At 32.6% G+C, this 22,824-nt stretch overlaps 2 protein-coding genes across 5 annotated transcripts; both read right to left on the reverse strand.

Annotated features, from left to right (window-relative positions):
* Positions 1–316: 316 nt before the first annotated feature.
* Positions 317–6,092, reverse strand: LOC114292697 (uncharacterized). 4 transcript variants are annotated; one of them, XM_082912383.1, is made up of 5 exons: positions 5,372–6,092; positions 3,800–4,040; positions 1,620–1,845; positions 761–806; positions 317–484 (listed from the first exon to the last, which is right to left on the reverse strand). In XM_082912383.1, exons 2-4 carry the CDS (start codon positions 3,960–3,962, stop codon positions 782–784), a joined length of 414 nt encoding a protein of 137 aa, XP_082768509.1. In that variant the 5' UTR covers positions 3,963–4,040; positions 5,372–6,092; the 3' UTR covers positions 317–484; positions 761–781. The 4 variants fall into 4 exon arrangements, 2 of the variants coding, with proteins under 2 accessions (XP_082768509.1, XP_082768510.1); XR_014358556.1 differs by lacking the exon at positions 5,372–6,092 and having other exon boundaries at positions 746–806; positions 908–1,845; positions 3,800–4,796; XR_014358555.1 differs by lacking the exon at positions 5,372–6,092 and having other exon boundaries at positions 908–1,845; positions 3,800–4,786.
* A 12,944-nt stretch (positions 6,093–19,036) lies between these two features.
* On the reverse strand, positions 19,037–22,823 carry LOC114305001 (LIMR family protein At5g01460). The gene is made up of 10 exons (XM_082912386.1): positions 22,759–22,823; positions 22,545–22,655; positions 21,932–22,030; positions 21,688–21,810; positions 21,135–21,197; positions 20,767–20,831; positions 20,175–20,284; positions 19,963–20,077; positions 19,798–19,863; positions 19,037–19,403 (listed from the first exon to the last, which is right to left on the reverse strand). Exons 2-10 carry the CDS (start codon positions 22,608–22,610, stop codon positions 19,235–19,237), a joined length of 876 nt encoding a protein of 291 aa, XP_082768512.1. The 5' UTR covers positions 22,611–22,655; positions 22,759–22,823; the 3' UTR covers positions 19,037–19,234.
* Position 22,824: the final 1 nt, after the last annotated feature.

The raw sequence follows: 22,824 nt of genomic DNA on the forward strand, positions 1-22,824 counted from the left end.
TAGACGATGCTATCCCGGGGTTGTCATAGGCTATCAATCCAGTTCTAAAAATTAACATTAGAATTGCATGAATTTGGGGCGAGTTTTGTAGAATTTTGTTAGATTATCAAATGATTCTAACCCAATCCTACGGTGTCCCGTAGTTCAAGCATTAATTCAAACCAGTGATTTGTATTTCCAAGCACTAAAGGTGGAACTATATATTAGTCCAGGGACAATCCAGGGATTTGCATTCCCCCCCCCCCCCCCCCCAAAAAAAAATCCAATCCCGACAAACATAGCCTTAAACTACAACAGATGACCAACAACACATTAATCGATAATGTAAGATTTGTCTCAAATATCTGATACATATCTGATATATTACTAGAAAAAAATTCAACATCCAACAAGAAAAAGTACGGTTCAAAAAAAAACAAGAAATAGTACACTTAAGACAAGGGATGGTCTTCATTCAAAGCAACATTGCACAGCAACTTGAAACCTGCAAATTTTTCCAGAAAGAGTTTCGATTAATTTGACCAGATCAGAAACGCTACACGAAGCACCCAGGAAAAAGGGAATATATGTTATACATTCATATGTTTTAGTGGTGTGTAGAAAACTAGGGGAAACTCAATCAGGAGAGTCAACAATGCGATATTGAGAATGTTGTCGGATTAAAAGATCATTTTGTTATGAGAGCGTTGGACATCCAAAAACAAAAATGAGGTTGTTTCGTTTTTCCAAACAAAAAAATACAGACATTTGAGCTACTCACTGAACAAGAAGGAATTTGACTTTAAGCCACCACAGCAACTGGCAACCTGCATAATCAGAAAGAATGAAACTTAATTAAGCAAGATAAAAGAATAATCTTCATGAAGTTTTTTAAGAAGAAACCAGAAATAACTAAGAAATCACATACGGTAGTGCAAAAACTATTGCTCCATTTGTTTCAACTGAAAATATTTTTTTTATGTTTGGTTGCGTCCTCAAAACTAATGTACTAGTGGTGGTGGAGATCCCTCGATGTTGGTTCAAGTTCTACCAAAAAATGACGTAAGAAGGCTAAAAAGAAATCTTAGGACGATGCTCAGTGAGTAATGTCTTTTATTGATCAAAACATTTTTTTTTACCAATGTCATTATTTCGGTTTATGATCTTCTGGTATAATGTTCCAACTTATATTTGTGCTTTTGAGTTCCATTGTCATGTTTGGCGACTTCTGTGACCCCTGCTGCATCTTCTGTGCTCATTTTGTATTTGCAGAGGTAGTGGTGGAGGTGTGGCAGTGGCAGAGGTGGTGTAGGGGTGGGGTGGTATGGTGTAGAATAGTGTTTGTAATGGTCCAAAAAACGTTTTCCATCTTTCAAAAATGAAAAACAGTTTTCCGTCCAAATAAACTTGTTTTCCGTAATGGAAAACATTTTCCATCATACCAAATGCTACAATTGTGAAACCATATGCAAATGCAAAATGAGCACAGAAGATGCAGCAGGGGTCATAGAAGTCGCTAAACATGACAATGAAACTCAAAAGCTCAAATATAAGTTGGAACATCATACCAAAGGATCATAAACCGAAATAATGACCTTGGTAAAAAAAAAATGTTTTGATCAATAAAAGACATTACTCACTGAGCATCGTCCCGAGATTTCTTTTTAGCCTTCTTACGTCGTTTTTTGGTAGAACTTGAACCAACATCCAGGGGTTGTTCGAGGGCTTGCGCTGGAGACACAAAAACAATAGTTCCTGTAGTGCTCTCTGCCACAGGATTAATGCCACTCTGGGTGGAGTCTCCTTCATTAACCTTCACTATAGACTTGATGATCTCAGTGATGACAGTTCTTGAGTCGGAAGTATCTGCACAATAGTGTCAGCAAGTCAATCACTCAACTTGGACTATATCGACTTATATGAAAAGAGATTATGTTGGCCTATCTCCAGGGAAGTGATATACAATCCAGTCTTGCCCTAAAAATTTCAGTTTAGTTATGCACACCCTTCTCACCCAAAAGGGAGAAAAGAAAATAAACAAATACCAATAAATGTATCATGTATGTAGTCCATTCAATGAGGGGGGGGGGGGGGGGAAGAAAAAAAGAAGAAGCAAGTAGACCAGTCAAGTGTCTATGCAGAAGTTACAAATTTCCATGTATCCCCTCACAAACATAAAAGGAGTAACACATGCTCATACACCCCCCCCCCCAAAAAAAAAAAAAAAATCGAGGCACTGTTGAGGGAATTAATATTCACTTCTCTTAGAATTAAACCATGTTCCTTTTTTCCTCAAGAAATTTCTCAGGAAACATTGTGCAAGAGTTATTGCACTATTTTGACATCTTCAAAGGCTTCCTTACCACAGTAATATTAAGATGGCATTGTGGCACATTAAGTTGTCGCTTTGTTGAATAATGTGTATATAACTATACATAATATATATATATATATATAGAGAGAGAGAGAGAGTCATTGATGTAACTACAGTTATATTTTAAAAAAATATATATATATTTTTTGGCTTTTTTAGTAAAAAATATTTTTTTTAAAAATACTCCTCATTGATGTAGGGGTGAAATATCAATAAATCTCAAAATATGATATTATGAACGATTTAGTCATCCCATTTTTCTTATAAACCCAAAGATCCTCTTAAAGTGAAAATTAAATAAAAAAATAATCACTTACATGTTCGGGTTTAATTTTTTAGAGATAAAAGTAATTTTCTCAAAATATAAAATTACACATTTGGGCAATTTGCACTATAAAAGTTTTGAATTTTTTCTCATTCTAGAACAAATCACACATTACGAACAAAAACCTAAACTCTAATGTAACACTTCAATGCAACACACTAAAAAAATCATTGGTGTACTTTTCTCAAATGTAACACTCCAATGTAACACACAAAAACACTAAAAAAACTCCTTAGTGTACTTTTTTTTAAATGCAACACTCATAGTTTGAAATTATATATTTGTTTAAAACTTACTAAGAAATATTTGTACTCCTTAAAAACCACACAGACCAATTCTTATTAAACAACAGACCAAATATAACCGATTTAGTCCAGTTCAATTGATTTTTTTCGATTTTTCTTACATCCCTAACATTGTGAGTCAAGTTATAATTGATTTTTATTTATATTTCTTATTTGGTCGTAAATTGACTTTGAAAGTCAAAATAATTTACTAATTTCCTTTTTTTAATTCTAGTTGGTTTAGAAAGTCTCCTCCTAACTCTATATAAAGCCATGTAATACTTATAATTTAATAGAGTTAATATTTTCTAAAATTTTCAGAGTTTTGAAATCTCTTTTGGGTTTATATAATGCAACCCTATCCTAGGTGTGATGCCTAAGGTTTTTAGAAGTGATTCTTAAAATATCTTCTTTTTTTCTTTCTTTCTTTGTTACTTCAAAAGTCCAAATACTTTCACAACCCTCCAAAATAGTGCCATAATCTTATCTTTTCATAATCAAACTCTTACCCCTTTATTACCCTAAACCCTTTAAACCCCTATGTGCTTATTGCAAATTTCAGCCATAAAAACCAATTAAAATCAGCCCCAAAAGCACACTGTCACTGCTGTCCTTACCCATTCTACATCAGGATTTTATGTAAGTTAATCAATTAGGTGAACCAAAAAACAAATAAACAAATAACTGATATATAAAGCTAATATGTAAACAGAAGTATGCACAATACTGTACTAAAATATACATATACAAAGAGAAAGATAAGCTCACAGATAGACAATCCATATATCTATGTATTCTGAGCAATGATTTTGTATGTAAGGGCAGAAGGGATAATACCCAAAATTGACAGGATAACTTTCCGTGCTGCCAACTGTTCAGCCTCCTTGTTTTTGCCTGCCTCGCCAGTGTAAGTAACACTGTTGAATACCAAAGCAGATACACGAAGTGGAAGCAACCCCACTGACCGAGTTGTGTTGTAAGTGGGTTTCTCCAGATGCATCTTGACTGCATATTCACAGAGGATAGACTTGCAAAAGACTGGAAATTCATGGAGGATAGACTTGCAAAAGACTGTTTCCTGGATAAATGACAAGAGAAGGAGAAAAAAAAAAAAGGAGGAAAATGATTCAAATAGTGGCTAAAAAAGAAGAAAGAAAGAAGAAGAAACTTGAACGCCATAAAAATGAAAAATATAGCCCCAGTCAGTGAAAAATATCTGATTGATTCCCCTGAAAAATATAGCGCCAAGTCTTCCTCTAGCACCAATCAATACATTATAAATTACACATCTCAAGTTCCATTCATTCCTTGAGCAATTACAGGTAAAAAATATTACAAATTCAAATAAAGAAGCAATACAGATCATATTTGAAGTTTTGTTACAATCATAGAACCAAACAGGAGCTAGCTATAATTGTAAACATCAGAATTAAGCAACAAAATTCTAAGAGACTACAATCAGCTACTTATCTCAACATTTACAAATATTCTATCTTACTAGTAGGAAACTTGGTAAGACTTTTTTTTTTTTTTTTGAATAAGTAATAATGTTCTCAAGACAATATTGACAGCAACATAACAAAAAAATGGGGGCATAGGTATGTCCCTCCAAGTCCCATGCCACTTGGTGAATAAAGAAACTACTTTTTTGATGAATAAAAAGTGAATAGAGAAACTACACAATTGGATAGGGAAGGTGAGTAAATTATGCGACTTTTTACAGTAGACAAAACTTTTATCTCAAAGCACCCGAAAGTAAGAGTGAACTCACTCCACATTTCAAGAATTCGGATCCTCGGCCGCCCTACCCGGCGGCCCTACCCGGCGGCCCCCCAAAACGACGTCGTTTTGGGGTTTTTTTTTTTTTTTTTTTTTTTTCTTTCTTTTCTTCTTCTTCGTTCTTTCCTTCTTCTCCATTTTTTCCGACGAGCTGCCATAACCAGAGGGGAGGGGAGGGAGGAGGCTGCGCGTCGCAGCCCGTCGCCTCGCCGCCAGCCGTCGCAGCCGTCTCCGCCTCCGCCTCCGCCTCGTCGCCTCGCCGCCGGCGCGTCGCAGCCCGTCACCTCGTCGCAGCAGCTACACCGCCGTCGCCTCCGCCTCCTCCTCCTCCCCCACTGGTTATGGCCCCCTCCAGTCCGGCCCTTCCCTTCCTCCTCCTCCTCCCTCCTCCTTCCTCCCTCCCTCCCTCTTCCTCTCCTTCCTCCCTCTCTTCCTCTGCGTTTTTTTTTTTTTTTGAAAATTTACCCCCAAAACGACGTCGTTTTGGGGGCTGCCGGAAACGGCCGCCGGGTAGGGCGGCCGAGAATCCGGACTCACATTTCAAGGCTAACACCTTGTAAGGCAGTGTCCAATCTGTAAAGCAAGAACATATTCCTTAGATTGATACATTCAGGGTACTGTTTATCTCACCCAGAACAGCCCTTACGCTTTCATTATTTCTTGTTTAATTACTCCCAAACCCTCGCCACTTTAATATCGTGCTGCAGCCCTTAGAACACGTGTATTTACTAACCATTCAGCCACAAAAATCAATAGCAATAGCCCATAAATGCTGCTCTGTATACTTTGAGGAGTCATTTTAGGAAGAATGGTTGGAAATGCTCTAATGGGAGGGAGATCTGAGGAGAGAGAAGGAGATTTGGGTTGGGTGTTTGGGGAGAGAGAAAATGAGGAGGGATTTTTCTAGGGATTTTGGGGGAGCGTGTGAGAAAGAGAGGAGAGAGAGAGACAGCTAAATCACAGCTCAAAGGCCACCACCACCAAATTCTATCACTTTTTTCTCTCTTTCAAACTTTCTCAGGTCGTCATTTTCTTTCCTTGTATGAGATAGAAAATTAAGGGCTCGTTTGGTTTGATTTTCTGAAAAAATTTTGGGAAATTTTCTCTACAAATAAGTTTTCAAAAATAATCAAACCAAACAAATTTTCTCAAAAAAATTTCTCAAAACTTGTAAACCAAACAAGTTTTCCAAACAAATCTCTCTCTCACACATATCAAATCAATCACTTTTTCCAAAACTCTATCTCAAAATAATTTTCCAAAACATCTTTTAAAAAAAACCAAACCAAACATGTTTTCGTACTTTTTATCTCTAAAACACATCTCTCAAACACAAACCAAACATACCCTAAGATTTCCTTTGGTAAACTTTTCAAATTATAATTTTACCCATTAATTTAAGGGTGTGTTTGATTGGGGGATAAGGGGGGACTATCCACTGTTTGGACTCCATGTCCGGCCTCCCTCCTTATCCGTCGTTTGATTTTTTTTTAGTCCGGCGGACTCCATGTCCGGCCGGACTCCATGTCCCCCATATGGGGGACTATCCTATCCTAGGGGGGGTGGGATTGTTTTGGGGGGACTAATCACTGTTTGGATTAGATGCAAAAATGACAATTTTGACCCTCTACTATTTAATTATGTATTATATTTAATAAAATTTAAATGTCTCAATTTAAAAATAAAATAATTTTATTTAACTTTTTATTAATTTTTTATTTATTTAATTTTTTAAAATAATTTTTTATAGATATTTTATTGATGTTTTATTTTAAAATTTTGTTTATGTTTTATTTAATTTCATTATTTAAATTTAATACATGTTTTAATAGATGTTTTATTTAAACAATTAAATGTTTAATTTCAACAATAAATAATTTCATTTATTTAAATTATGTTTTATCTAAACATTTGTACATCAACATGTTTATTAAATTATTTCAACATCTGTACATCAACGTGTATATTTATTTAACATCTATTAAATTATGTTTTAATACGTCAACATTTGATTACATCTACATTTGTTAATTGTTAATTACATCAACATTTGTTAATTGTTTAAACATAATCTGTACATCAACATTTATTTAATTGTTAATTGTTAATTGTTTAAACATAATCTGTACATCAAAATAATTTCAATGTTAATTGTTTAAATAAAAATTTAAACATTTAACCATTAGTATGTTTAATTTCAACAATAAATTTTTATTTGTTTAAATAAAAATAATCTGTACCAGTCAAATTTTTTTATCAATATTAGTATGTTTAAATATCTTTAAACAAAATTTAACCATTAGTATGTTTAATGTTTAATTGTGTAAATAAACAAACACAGTAAAGTTTTGCATGTAAAAAAAATAATGATTTGTTATACAGTAATGATTTAAAACAAATTTTATTGATATTTTATTTATTTATTTATTTAATTAAAAAAAAACGAATTTATTTAATTAAAAATAATTAAAATATTAAAGATATGTTTAATATTGCTATTACTTAGTAAACAATTGAAAAGGGTAAAATAGTCTTTTGTTCATTTATCCTATCCAGTCCGTCCAACCAAACGTTGGATTCACTGAAAATAGTCCTATCCAGACATCTAATCCCATGAAAAAACAAACACAGGATACATATCCAATCCGACCAAATAGTCCGGGGGATTCACAGTCCCAGGACTCAAGTCCGATGGATTCTAATCCCCCATTTTCCAGTCCGTCCAATCAAACACATCCTAAGTGTAATATTTGTTTTGAATTTTTAAATTATAATTTTACATCTATTTCTTAAAACTCAATTCAAAATATAATTATAATTTTTTAAAATTCATAACCAAACACATAACTCAAAATTCTTTTCAAAACTCAATTCAAATCAATATTTTAATTTTTTAAATATTTTAAATATTTAAATATTTTAAAAATATTTTAATTTTGTTAAGATTTTAAAATTTTAAATATGTTACGATTTTTTTAATTTTTTTGAATATTTTAAAATATTTTAATTTTTAAATATTACGATTTTAATTTTTAAAATTTTAAAATATTTTATAAAAATAAATTCATACTCTATTTTATAAAAATATTTTTAAATATTTTAATTTTTTTTATTATGTATTTAGTTACGATTTGAGTGTAGAGTTGTGAAATTAATATAGAATTTCGAATTATGTGTTTGGTTATAGATTTTAAAAATAATTTCTTAATTGAGTTTTGTTTTATGTATTTGGTTACAATTTGAGTGTAGAGTTGTTTTTAAATTTAAAATAATAAAATTTTAATTTTTTAAAATTTTTTGAATATTTAAATTATTTAAATTTTTACGATTTAAATTTTTTGAATATTTATTTTAATTTTTTACTTATTAAATTTTTTAGATTATTTAAATTATTTAAATATTTATGATTTAAATTTTTTGAATATTTATTTTGAAAAAAAATTGTTTCCTTTGTAGTATTTTCAATTAAAAAATTGATTAATGTTATTTTCTGTTAATAATAAATTTTTTTAATTGAATTTTAAAAAGAGGTTGGTTATGAGTGTTGATCGGAATTTTCAATAGTGTGAAAGTAGTGCGTTTTGTTCTGAGTTATAACAATTTGAATTAAGTTTTGAAAACTCTTTCCAAAACTCATAACCAAACAAATTTTCTTACTTCACATGTCATGTCAAATCAAACTTTCAAAACTCAATTCCACACTCATTTTAACATTCTATTCAAAAATTATAACCAAACAAATTTTCTACACTCAAATCATAATTTCAAAACACACAAACTCAAAATACAACTCATATTCTCAAATTTTAGTTAGAAGGTCTTACCAAACGGAGCCTAAGGCTTTGTTGAAATTTAATTCTGCCGCTTAATTTGAGTGTATTGTTTGGTTATAACTTTAGAAAATTAATTTCACATCCACTTTTCAAAATACTTTTTAAAATACTTATTTTTTAATATTATATGTCGCATCATTTAATTCAAAATCTTTTTAAAATTCATAACCAAATAAATTTTTCACACTCAAATCATAATTTTAAAACCCACAAATTCAATGTATACACAAATCATAATTTTAAAATTTTACCAAACACCAGCTAAACTTTTTTTTTATACTACTGTTTCAAACCATTCCAATTCAACGATCCCGAGTTAAAGCTTAGAACAAAAACTGAAATAAAAAATAATTGCCGAAATAATAATTAATTGATATTTATTAGTATTTAATGACCACCTAGTTTATTAACAACGTGGATTTTTAGCCGCTAGTCGGGGACGGCATTGCACCGGCTACACGGGTTCGGCCGGTTACCAGTTACTAATTTCAAATTTTTTTCTTTTGATTGAGAGGTAAGAATCGTTTATTTTTAAAAACTTGTTAAAAGTTAATTTTCAAATTTTTTTAAATTATATTATTTTTATGTTTTTTTATAAACCCTAACAAGATCCACGACGGTGGAACCCTCCAAAATCAATGGAAAAAATTTATATTGATTAAGAAATTTTTTTTCTATTTCATTACGAGGTTTGTTAACCTGTTTCCGAACAAATTCTCAAATTTTGGTCATATATTCGGGAGTTCAGTCCTAAAAAAATGACGAACAATTTTTATTATTTTTGATATTTTTTTTCAAGAAACTTACTCTTATAAGGCTAATCTCCTCTGAGATAATAACACCATCGAAAACTATGAATCTCTTCTAAGTTTCTATTTTTGTTAAATAAAATCAATAAAAATAAATAAATATTTTAATAATTAAACTCAATAAAAATGGTATTTTACATATTTTATGTAACTTACATTGAGTTTAATTATTCAAATACTTTTTTTTTCATTAGTTTTATTTAACAATAATAGACTAATAATTTAGATTGGAAACAAATTAAAAAATTATGTTTTAAATTGACAAAATTCAAAATTCAAAATTTCTTTCGTTACATGACTAAAACCTTAGTTGTTCCTTTTTTTTTAAATTGTCCCAAATAATAATCTAACAAATTTCAAAACACTAGAATAAAATACAACTAATTAGTGGAATTGAGACACATGTTAACATGAGTCACAAATAATATCGTGTATATATAATTCTTAAGAATAAGTTCAACAAATATTTTTAAATATTGTTAACATGTCTTCCGACAAGACTTTTAACAAACGAATCGAATAGTATTTGAATTAAAAATATTATGTAAATTACATTCACCTCTTTTGAGATTTAAAAAATATATATAATAAGTTCTCAAATCTGATCTAATTATACTGAGTTTTTTTAAGGTTTTAGTTCAACTAATATTTGGCTTCTTTTTTATCATAAATTTGTTACTCGTATAAATAAAAATAATAATGTAGTCATTACTTTTATATTGAAATATATGTTTTATATTGTGTATCGTTGTGTTTTCATATCATTTGTATTAGTTTTGGTCTATTTAATTTTATTAAAAAATATATCAATATAATTATATCAAAATTATACAACTTTCTGTATATATTCAAATTTTAAAAGAGATCAGTATAATTTATCTTAAAATATTTATTTTAAAATCACTTAATTAAATGTGATTCATATCTCTATATTAATAATTGCTACAGAGTTGCTTAGAAGTTTGGAGAAACAACAAATTGGTTGAAGGTTGAAGTCTAAAAAAATAAAAAAAATCAGATTAATAGTAAAATTTATGAATTTTAATGAAAAATCCATAATTTTTCATATGTAATTATTTTTAAAAATTTACCATGATTTGTAATTTTACCACTCATTAGATTTTGACTTCTTTTTCGACGGCCTTTGACTTACAAAACAACCATCCAATTTGCCATCAACCACATTTCCACACAATTGGGCACATCTTGGTGATGAGGTGGGGACTGTAGTCCCATATCTGAAATGTTTGTATTTCCTTTGAAGACTCGCCCGCCACTCAACTACAATCAGCTGGCTATAAAATTATTGGAAAAATTATCATATTTTTTCATATGTAATTAATTTTAAAAAATTACATTGATTTGTAATTTTTCCAAGAAGTTTCCCTTTCATTTTCTAAAAATACTAATCATAGTTATTTTGAAAAGTTGATTAAAAGTTGATTTTTTTACTTTTTTTTTTTTTTTTTTACTTTTTTCAAAAAAATGTGTAAAAAAATAAAAAGATAATATGACCTAAAATAAATTAAAAGTCAAAATTATTTTGCTTTTAACTATGTTTTCAAATTAGCGCTCAGTAGATTTTGACTTTTCTTTCAACAGACTTTGACTTAAAAAGCAACCACCTTAATTAGCCATCGACTGCATTTCCACGTATGAACCTGTACATATTGACTCCTTCAACTATGAAAATTATACAAATACACTTCTTTTGGAGGTGGTCTGGAGGGGGTGAAAGTGTTATATTTTATAGTTAATGAGATCAATATGTACGAATTCATTGATGAGGGAAGACAAAGTAATATTGTTAATAGTTGATGGGGTTTTGGTGTAATTAACCCATTTTATTATAAAAACCAAATACTAACATATGTGTATTCCCCAATTTAATAACTAAATGAATCAATAGATTAAATGATTCGTGTGAGTTAGGCATATACTAAGGTGGTGTTTGATAAAGCTGAAAACTAAAAATTAAATATTGAAAACTAAATGCTGATTTTTTTAAATTAAAAAGCTATTTGATAAAAATTTAAATGCTAATTTAAAAATAAGTTATTTGATATGTATGAGATTAAATTTAAAATTTATTCTTTTAAAATTATATATTTCAATTTTTATATTGTTGTAGTGGTGGTGATGGTATGGTGGTGGTGGTGGTGATGGTATGGTGGTGGTGGCATAGTGGTGGTAATGATGGTAGTCGTAACGTTGATGGTGGTGCTGGTCGTCGTGGCTGTAGCGATGGTAATAGTAGTAAAATGATAGGGGTCATATAACAACAATGATAATGGTAATGAAAGTGATGATAATAGTGGTGGTGATAGTGGTAACAGCAGTGGCCTAACGGTGATGGTGGTTATAGTGGTGGCGGTGACAATGACAGTGACATGATGGTAGTGATGGTGGTGGTGGAAGTGGTGACGGTGGCATGATGGTAGTAAATGTGATGGTGGTAATGAGTTTATAATAGTGTATATCGATACTTATATTTAGTATTTATAAATTTAATCAGAATTAAATAAGTTTCATATGATTTAAAAAAATTTTAAGTTTTAGTATACATTTAAGAGGAACTTATATTTTCAAGCGATGTCAATTATGATTATCAAATAAACTTAATTGATTATCATTTAATAAATTTAGTTCTAAATACTGAATCAGGTAATTAAACTGATAAGATTCAATCTGTAACTGACACTCAGTCCAAGCTTCATCAGTTCACTCAGTCCAAACTCAGTCCAAGCATCAGTCACAGCAGCTCACTCAGTCCAAGCATCAGTCACAGCAGCTCTCAACTGCATCAGAGTCAGCATTGATATATTGTCTATCACAGTCCTGTATTGATAGCAGTCCTCATTATAATATCTGTAACAGTTGTAAAGTTTGTTAGTTAGTTAGAAGTGTTAGTTAGTGAATTAGTTAGTTAGTGTTAGTCAGTTATAAATATAATCTCTCTACTGTAATCGTGGTTGCAGAAAAAATAAATGAAATAAATCTTCATCTTCCACATGGTATCAGAGCTTTGAGAGCTCTCACAAGCAGCTTTATCCATGGCTGATCCTGTTTCTCTTCCATCTAGTCTTACCTCTCTATTATCAAATTTTAGTTCTCTTGTCACTGTTAAACTTGATGTCAGCAATTTCCTTATATGGCGAAATCAACTTCATAATATTCTTCGAGCCACTGGTTTTTTAGGCTATGTCACTGGAGCAATTCCTTGTCCTTCATCCGAAATTACTGATGCCTCTGGTAAACAAATTCTTAATCCTGCATATGCTCAATGGGAGGCTATTGATGCAAATCTTCTCACATGTCTCATTGCAACTCTTTCTCCTTCTGTATATTCTTCTGTTCTCCATCTACAAACTTGCTCACAAGTCTGGAAAGCACTGGAACAGAGATTTACATCTGTCTCTCGATCTCATATTCATCAGCTAAAGAACAAACTTCACACCATACGGAAGCAATCTTTCTCAATTGACAGTTATCTGTCACAAATCAAAGCTATTTCAGATCAGTTAGCTTTGTCTGGTGCGAAGGTTGATGATGAAGACCTAATTCTTCTCATATTAAATGGCTTACCAGAAGAATATGATGCATTCAAAACATCCATTCGAACTCGATCTACTTCAGTGTCTATGGAAGAACTGTGTTCTCTCCTTGGATCAGAAGAAATTCATATTGAAAGTAAAATCAAGCATTCATCTAATCAAGACTTGCATGTTGCCTATTCAGCAACAAAAGGTTCTTCATCTGGTTCTGTTTTTGATACTTCATCCTCTAATGTTGGTTCAAATCCTTGCTTTAATAATTTTAGAGGCAGAACTCAGCACAGAGGAAGTCGAGGTGGTAGATATCAGACTAATTTTCGTGGTGGAAACAGAACTAATCGATATTCTTCTGGAAATCGTTTTAAATCATCTTATCCTGGATCTTCTGCATCTTATCCTGGATCTTCTGCATCTGTGTGTCAGATCTGTGGAAAATCAGGCCATATTGCTTTAGATTGTTGGTATAGGCATGATAATGCTTATCCATCTACTACCACTACTACACCAAAAGCCTATACAGCAACAGTGCCTTCACCATCATCAGACTCTACTGTACCCCCTTGGTATATTGATTCAGCTGCTACAAATCATCTCACACCTGACTTGACCAATTTTCAGCAATATCAAGATTATCAGGGATCAGATCAAGTTCAAGTTGGAAATGGCTCAGGTTTGCCTATTCAACATGTTGGCAATGGTATTCTTCCTACACCACATTTTTCATTCCTTCTTTCCAATCTTTTACATGTTCCTTCTATATCTTCCAATCTTCTATCTGTTCATCAATTAACCAAGGATCACAGCTGTCTTGTTATTTTTGATTCTGATTCTTTTATCATTCAGGACAAACACACACATAAAGTTCTGCATAAAGGCTACAATGTCAATGGCCTTTATCAAATGTCTTCACCTTCTTCCATCTGTTCCAAGCAACCACAGGTTTTTCAGACTTCCACTGGTTTTACTGCTTCAGTTTCTGATCTGCTGTGGCATAAAAGGTTGGGGCATCCTTCAACTGTTAAGCTGCAGCACTTGGCATCACATCTTCCAAATAAAAATAGTCTCAATAAAGTCATAGCTTGTACTGACTGCTATGTGTCTAAAAGCCATAGACTTCCCTTCAAATTGTCTTGTTCATCTGTTGATAGTCCTTTTTCTCTTATTCATGCTGATGTATGGGGACCTTTGACTGTTGATCATGCCCCATTTCGATTTTATGTTTTGTTTGTTGATGATTGTACTAGATTCACTTGGATCTATCCTTTACACTTTAAGAGTGAAGTCTATGACAAATTGCTTGAGTTTAAAGTCTATGTAGAAAATCAATTTCATATTTCTCTTAAAATTCTACGAACTGATGGAGGTACTGAATTTGTTAACAAAAGAATAGCTGCCCTCTTCTCTTCCCATGGTATTATTCACCAAACCAGTTGTCCTTATACTCAAGCTCATAATGGTGTGGCTGAAAGGAAGCATAGGCATATAACTGAAACAGCTATTACTCTTCTTCATCAATCTTCTCTTCCTTTAAAATACTGGTTTGATGCTGTAGCTACTGCTGTTTTTTTAATAAATAGAATGCCTAGTTCTATTTTGTCCAATACATCTCCATTTCAGGTTCTTTTTCACACACTTCCAGATTATTCCTTCTACAAAGTCTTTGGTTGTCAATGCTTCCCTTGGTTGAAACCTTATACTACTCACAAGCTTCAACCCAAGTCTGTCTCCTGTGTTTTCTTAGGCTATCATTCAACTGTTAAAGGGTATAGATGCTTAGATCCTCTAACTGGCAAACTATATCTCTCTAGACATGTTATCTTCAATGAATCTTGTTTTCCATTTGCAACAACTGTTGCTTCATCTCCTTCTCCTTCTCTCTCTTTGCCACATCTTCATAAATTTTTCTGGCCTTCTTCTACTTCTTCTGTCTCACAGATTTCCTCTTCTTCTCAATCTTCTCTTTCTCATTTTTCTTCTCCATCTCCTTCCCTTTTATCTGTGTCTCAAGCTTCCTCATCTTCTCCTCATCCTTTCATTCCCTCTCCTCATGCTATTCCTATTACCTCTCTTACTATTGATCTTCCTCTACCTTCTGCTCCCCCTTCTTCCAATATTCACCCTATGCTTACCAGATCCAAGACAAAACCTCCTGTTTGTCTTACTGCTGTATCTGATTCCTCTTATCTTCATTCTGAACCTCCTACTGTTGCAGCTGCCTTAGCCTCTCCTGTCTGGTTTTCTGCTATGCAAGAGGAGTTTCATGCTCTGCAACAACAATGTACTTGGGATCTTGTGTCCCTTCCTTCCCATAAAACTGCAATTGGATGTAAATGGGTGTATAGAATCAAACGTAATTCTGATGGTTCTGTGGCTAGATACAAAGCCCGATTGGTAGCTAAAGGGTACCTACAGCAAGAAGGAGTTGATTTTCATGAAACATTCAGTCCTGTGGCAAAGCAACCCACCATTCGCATCTTTCTGTGTTTAGCTCTGCATTTTCAATGGCCTATTCACCAGTTAGACATTTCTAATGCCTTCCTTCATGGCACCTTAGATGAAGAGGTTTACATGCTTCAACCTCCAGGTTTTGTTCACAATTCTCACCAAGTATGCAAGCTTAAGAAAGCTTTATATGGCCTCAAACAAGCTCCTCGAGCTTGGTTTTCTACCTTCTCTAAATTTCTTCTCTCTCAGGGATTTGTTAACAGTCACTCAGATTCTTCTCTATTTGTTCAACATACCAAAACTACTCTTATCATTCTTGTCGTTTATGTTGATGACATCTTGGTTACTGGTGGTGATTCTTCCCTTCTTACTAAGTTTATTCATCACATGCATACTGTTTTCTCCATGAAAGAGTTAGGTCCCGTGTCCTATTTCTTAGGCATCTCTGTTCAATCTTTGCCTCATGGATATTTCTTGTCTCAAGTTAAGTATGCCACTGAACTTCTTCATAAAGCTGGTTTGACTAATTGCAAACCTTGTTCTACTCCTTTAGCTGTTAAATCTTCACTTTCTGTAGGTGATGATCTTTCCTTTTCCAATCCTTCTCTTTACCGTAGCCTTGTTGGCGGTTTACAATATCTTACCATTACCCGTCCTGACTTGGCCCTAGCTGTTAATCAGGCCTGCCAGCACATGCATCTTCCCACCAATGCTGATTTTCAGGCTGTTAAACGCCTCTTGAGATATGTGAAGGGCACTCTTCATCATGGTCTTCATTTTACTTCTGGTCCCTTTTCTCTTCATGCTTTTTCAGATTCAAACTGGGCTGGTGACAATGTTGATCGTCGCTCTACTTCAAGCTACTGTGTCTATTTGGGTCCTAATTTGATTTCTTGGAGTGCTAAGAAACAATCTATTGTTTCTCGATCTTCCACTGAGGCGGAGTATCGCGCTTTAGCTAATGCCACTGCAGAACTCACATGGTTGCAACAACTTCTCAAAGATATGCACATCTCTGTTCCTTCTATTCCTGAGCTCTGGTGTGACAATCTATCTGCTATGGCCTTAGCTACTAATCCTGTTTTCCACTCTCGGTCTAAGCATATCGAAATTGATTGTCACTTTATTCGTGATAAAGTTGTTGCCAAGCGCATTAATTTACAGTATGTGCCTACCACAGATCAGGTGGCTGACATTTTCACCAAACCTCTTCCTACCTCACGATTTCAATATTTGAAAGACAAGCTTCTTGTGCTTCCTTGCCCCATCAGCTTGCAGGGGGCTGATAAGATTCAATCTGTAACTGACACTCAGTCCAAGCTTCATCAGTTCACTCAGTCCAAACTCAGTCCAAGCATCAGTCACAGCAGCTCACTCAGTCCAAGCATCAGTCACAGCAGCTCTCAACTGCATCAGAGTCAGCATTGATATATTGTCTATCACAGTCCTGTATTGATAGCAGTCCTCATTATAATATCTGTAACAGTTGTAAAGTTTGTTAGTTAGTTAGAAGTGTTAGTTAGTGAATTAGTTAGTTAGTGTTAGTCAGTTATAAATATAATCTCTCTACTGTAATCGTGGTTGTAGAAAAAATAAATGAAATAAATCTTCATCTTCCACATAAACATCTCATACGATAATGTTTTAATGATTAAGTTAGAGCGAAATTAGTGTAAAAGTCAATTTGACCATATTCTATGCCATGTCCAGCTCAACTCTAATTACTCAATCCAATTATTGTCCATTCTTACGTGAAAGTTATAAGAAAAACTATATTTTTATGCAATATGATTTAATATATAATTGGACGAATTTTGACGTAGGATAAACTAAAATTTAAAAGTTTATAAAAATAATGTATTTTTATTTTATCATAAATGTAATTTTTGTAATTTACTCTCTTTTTTTATTATTTCATTTGTATCAATTAAACTATGACATTTATTTCTTATTAAAAACCTAGAACATACAATTAATGCCATAAATAAATAAAAATATCTCCAACAAAAATAGTTAAAATTTAATTGATTCAAAAAAAATTTTCCTATATATGTCAAACAAATTTATGTTATTATTTAATTTTAAAATTAAATTTCAATTATTTATTTAAACCGTGCGTAATATGAGTAATATGCTTATTATTTATATACACACATAGCTACATATACACATTACTATATTTATGTACCCATTAATTTCATGAGCAATATTACTTTGTCCAATTTTTTTTCTCTAAACTCCCTTTAATAATGTAATAAATAATTTAAGGAGAGTTGATTTTCAAATTATTTGTCACATTATTGAGTGGAGTTTAGGGGTGAAAATTGAAAGAATGGAGCATTTTTTCAAATTCCATACTAAAAAACAACCGATGATTATGAAACTTTGATTAACCATCAATGGGGTGGGCTTCCCATGTATATTTCTTTTGTATATCAAACAAAGGCCACCAGATGATGACATTGACAGGAAACATTTCTTTTTCGAGTAAATTATAAATACATTCTTTGAAATTGGATTAAAATACGAATCATTTTCTATAATTTTGGAAACTACATTCCACCCTTTGAGATTTCTTTTCAGGTAAATTACAAATACACTCTTTGAAATTTGATTAAAATACGAATCACTCCCTATTGTTTTGGAAATTACATTCTACCACTGCTGGAAAAATGACTTTTAGCGGCGTTTTAAAAACGCCGCTATATGTATGAAAAACGCCGCTAATTCCTTTAGTGACGCTTATCACCAAACGTCGAGGACGCGGCCGTCGCTATAAGTTTATGACGCTTTAAAAACGTCGTAAAATTAGTATAGGCGGCGTTTTTAAAAACGCCGCTAAATGCGATAAATAATGATAAAATGACGTCATCCTATATTTAGCAACGTTTTTAAAACGCCGTGATAGATTTTTTTATTTTAAAAAAATGTCCGTTGGCACTGTAGTGGCGTTTTGAAAAAACGCCGTTATAGCTCTTTGTTTTAAAAAAAAATTATTCTAAATCTGTTATATTTAACTAAAAAACATACCTGTAATAAAGCTGAAAAATAACAAAAACATATTCTGTGTTCCACATACTATAGTGGTTGAATTAAGCAAAAATTTAATTTATATTTTTTCATATTCTTTTTTGCTTTTATATTTTTAAAGTCATAAGCAGTGATCATTGATTCAATGATAAAATCTTAGTCTAATAATCTTTGAGATTATGAGTTTAAGTCTCGGAACAATCATTTTGTATACTATGCACAGGGTATTTCTGTCAAAAGAAATAATAGTTCTTTGGAAAGATAAAAATCATCTTTGATTTCTTTTCCCAATTATCATTTTAAATGTATAAAAACTGTCAACAAGCATATGGAGAAATTGAGAACATCAATAATTTTAGAATACACTATTCATCTGATAAGTATAATCAATTTGAATGTTGTAAACACCACAAGTTTTCCGACATGCTGGTATAAACTTCTAGATAGCATCTTTTCATTTTTCTCAACGGCCCCATTTGGTGCTTCGAAATGTAGGGGGAAGGGAAAAGGAAAAATTTGATATTAGTGATGTTGTTTATACAACACTTCAACAAACACAATCTCATTAGTGTTTTCATCCATCTTAACTTCCTTAAGTATTTAAAAGTAATAACTATAGACCCATTAGTCAATAATTTCCACACACAGTATTCATATTTACTGTGGCATGCTTTATCAATGATTATTAATACTGTCAACATGTTTTGGTGTGCTCATTTACTTCGGCTCCGGTACTAGTAAAGGGCCTAATTTGTGGAATTTAATTCAAAACTTTAACAATGGTCCAGGTCAAATTATGACACAAAACCATATCACTTCTGCCTATAAAGGGATCACAATCTCACCATTTTCATTTAGCTTCAGCAGCAGTTGTTCCCACGTTGGGAGAGCACACATTCCAGCATAAACTGCTGTCCTGACTGCCCATGTATGGTATGGTGCACAAACTTGTGCATAAGCTGCTGAGGCTGCTTCTTTTAAAGAGCAATACCTAACAGAAACACAAAAAATAAATCAAATAAATGAGATTTTGTTGCCAAGGAGAAACAAAAGCAAAGATTGCAATAAATCAGATAAATGATGACAGAGTCGGAAACCATCAACAAAATAATTCAAGAACTAGCTTGAGATGGGAATAGCAGGCAGATGCAAAACAGGAATAGAGCACTGAAATATTTAAACTCATTGAATTAATTAGCTACTTCAATCACTTCTGAAGCTTAGTTTGTAGTTCACTTAGGGCATACACCAACTTGAAGATTCTTCATGAGCATTACTGAGGCTAATCAATCCTGCTCACAAGCACAACGCTCCCACTTGAATGAAAAAAAGAAAAACCAACTTCAATATGTAAATAAAGTGTGTCGAGAATCCAAGATTCCAACCTGATGGAGCAAAGAAGAATGAGTCCCACATTAAAAAGAAAGGAGTTCATCAGAGTGGCTCCCCACCTGTGATATGGATCAAATATTAGCAATCACAGGAAGCATCAGAAACACAACGAAATAATAAGATGAGAAAAAATATGCAGACAAGACAAAGTTCATTACTTCATGGGATGGATTGTTATGAAAACTAATCTCATGCCAAGCATCATTGCCCCAGCAATCACGGCAAGTAGAAGGTAGAAGCAGAAGAATGCAAAGGCTGCAGTTCCCAGAAGACCTGGTGAAGTGGCAAATAGGTATCTCAAGTTAATGTTATGACTCATGAAGCAAAAAGGAAATGAAAGAAAAAAATATGCTTAAAATTTTTATAATACCCCAGACGTCATCCAACTTGATGAAAACCCCATTTAGGAAAGGAGAAAGAGGAGGGTTAATCAATAGATATATCACAATATGTGCAATCCATGCCACTGAAACAATCAACCTATCAAACAAGCAGCCAAGAAGAAGTCAGATTTAATATACCCCATAGACAGAGAACAGAAACAAAAATATCACGAGAATAGTGGAGTGTGAAGTAAGGAACAGGAGAAACACATATGATAAAACATAGAGAAAGCAAATACAATCGACATGAAAGAGATGTGGATCATCATATATTTACCCAACAATAATATCCCCATAAGAAATATAATACTTCATACACATCAAAGCAAGCTCCCTATCCCCAAATACATTGCATTTAAAATTAAAGGCCAGAACAAATAACTAGAGACTAAACATCATCCATACGTTATCCATAAGAAATGTTTTTAACTTCTTTTTTTTTTTTTTTTTGGTGTGATAACACAATTTTCATCTAAAATTTTCTGCAGAGACCCCAAAAAATGACAGTTTCAAGGAAATCAAAATAACATTTTGTTTGTCAAAGTCACAATTAATGATATGCATAAAATTCACACTTACCCTAAAACCCCCAACACTAGTTTGGCCAAGTACCCAAGAACAGTCATGGCCCATGCAGTCTCCGCCTGAATGAATCAAGCAGCAAAGTCAGGAGACAATATCATATCTCTCTTCTTTTTCTTTTTTTTCAAATAGAAATTAGTTTGACAAAAAGAAACATCAAAAATAATATTTTCAGATTTTTAAAAATTACTTCCACACCAAAAAAAAAGATAAAACCATATAAAAATGATGAGTGTTTTTTTATTTTTTCATTTCTTTCATCAAATTAGTTTTTAGTTTTATTGAAAATTTTTCAGAAAACATTCTCAAAAACTGCTTTTGAAAAAATGTGCAGTCAGCACATTAAAAAAACTTCAAACCATCACCTTTTCACCTTGAGGGTACATCTCTTCTAAAGCCTTTACATCTTCTTCCAGAAGAAGCAACTCCTACAAGGTTAAGAATAAGTCAGCACCCGATTCCAATCTATCTAACCATGGATACATAGACAAGTCAACCAACAATGTAAACTTCAAATTTCATAAAAAATGATGTAATTTCTACAAACCCTAAACGGCCCCTAAGCATATAATAGCAATTGGAAAAATAGCAGGAAACCTTGTAATTGTAGTTATCAATTGTTATGTCTTAAATGAAAACAATTTTGTAGTTGGATCATGATTCATGACATTAATTTCTGATGTAAACATTTTAACGGAAGAAAAGAAGCTTTTACAGATCTCAGAAATGATATTCAAATTCAACAAATTGAATCTTAGACCCTACATCATCTGTAAAACCAACTTTGGGCTGAAGTACACCAAATTATAAGATGTACCAATTTTCTTGCTATGTCTTAAGGTGGACTTAAACCATGCACCTTCCCTTTTAGCCATGGCAAGGCACCCTTCAGCTAACAATACTGATCAAGGTTAATACCTTTTCTACTGCCTTTACATTTTTACGCCACTTCCTTCCCTTTGAGCCACTCTTTTCCTCCTGACGAAGCGCATCAGCTGCTTTCTTCAATTCTCTTGCCTTCTTACCTAGTTCAGTTGCTTCCTACAAATTATCGAGTCAATTTCCTATAATCAACTCGAACATGCAAATAACCATTACGTTGATACAGAAGGCATAAGTAGGTAATTTCATATGGATACATAAAACACAACGCAAAAGGTACCTTAATATACTGTGAACGAGTGATAACAGCTTTTGGACGCCGAAAGAATGAAAAGATAAGTCCCAATGGCAGACAAGCAATGCCCACACCGCCAAATATCTGGGTAGGACAACAAGAGCTCAATAGTAAAATACAATATTCTCGGAAAATAGACATATTGTTGGTTCAATAGTATCCAGATCTAACAGGTCATTTTGAACCAGAAAGATAACTTGTATCTTTCCATTAGAACCATATTGCCTTAATTTCCATAAATTTTGGTTTGGATAATAACAATATAGTCTTATTTTTTGTAAAACCTGACATAAAATCCAATATGTGGTGAACGATCATTTTGATCTTATATATTCTCCATTAGACATAATTCAAACATGAAGCAACACCCATTGCTACCATATTACCATCACGATTCTACAATAAATTAATATAAAAGGCAGCAATCACACTTTCACATTGCTTTTACAATATAGGTAAGTACGAGAAGAAACAACCATGCCAAATAGCACTTAAATATAGGCTCAATTTCCTTCAAATTGCTTCTGTAAAATAGTTAAATATGAAATAAAACTCTGAACATTATAAAACAGCTTAAAGATTTGCAAGATTGACATACAGTGAAGAGAACAGATCCAACAATAGTAGCAAGAGCAACAACATATTCTGGGAATGTAGTGCGCATAGTCCATGTTGTCTCTGATGAAGCACTTGCAGAATATGCAGAACACTGGAAAGTAAGAGAATAATCTTGAGAATGTTCATCATATGTTATTCATGCTGAGGCAGTCTAAGCAAAATCTAAAGCCAGTAAATGTAATTATTTTCTTCACCTGGTGTACGCCACTTCCACCAATACATTGTTGACTGCTGGAGAAGTCCCATGTACTGGGAAAATA

This window comes from Camellia sinensis, unplaced genomic scaffold, assembly GCF_055761805.1.
Source record: "Camellia sinensis isolate YWXY unplaced genomic scaffold, ASM5576180v1 Unanchor3, whole genome shotgun sequence".
NCBI classification, from domain to species: Eukaryota; Viridiplantae; Streptophyta; class Magnoliopsida; order Ericales; family Theaceae; genus Camellia; species Camellia sinensis.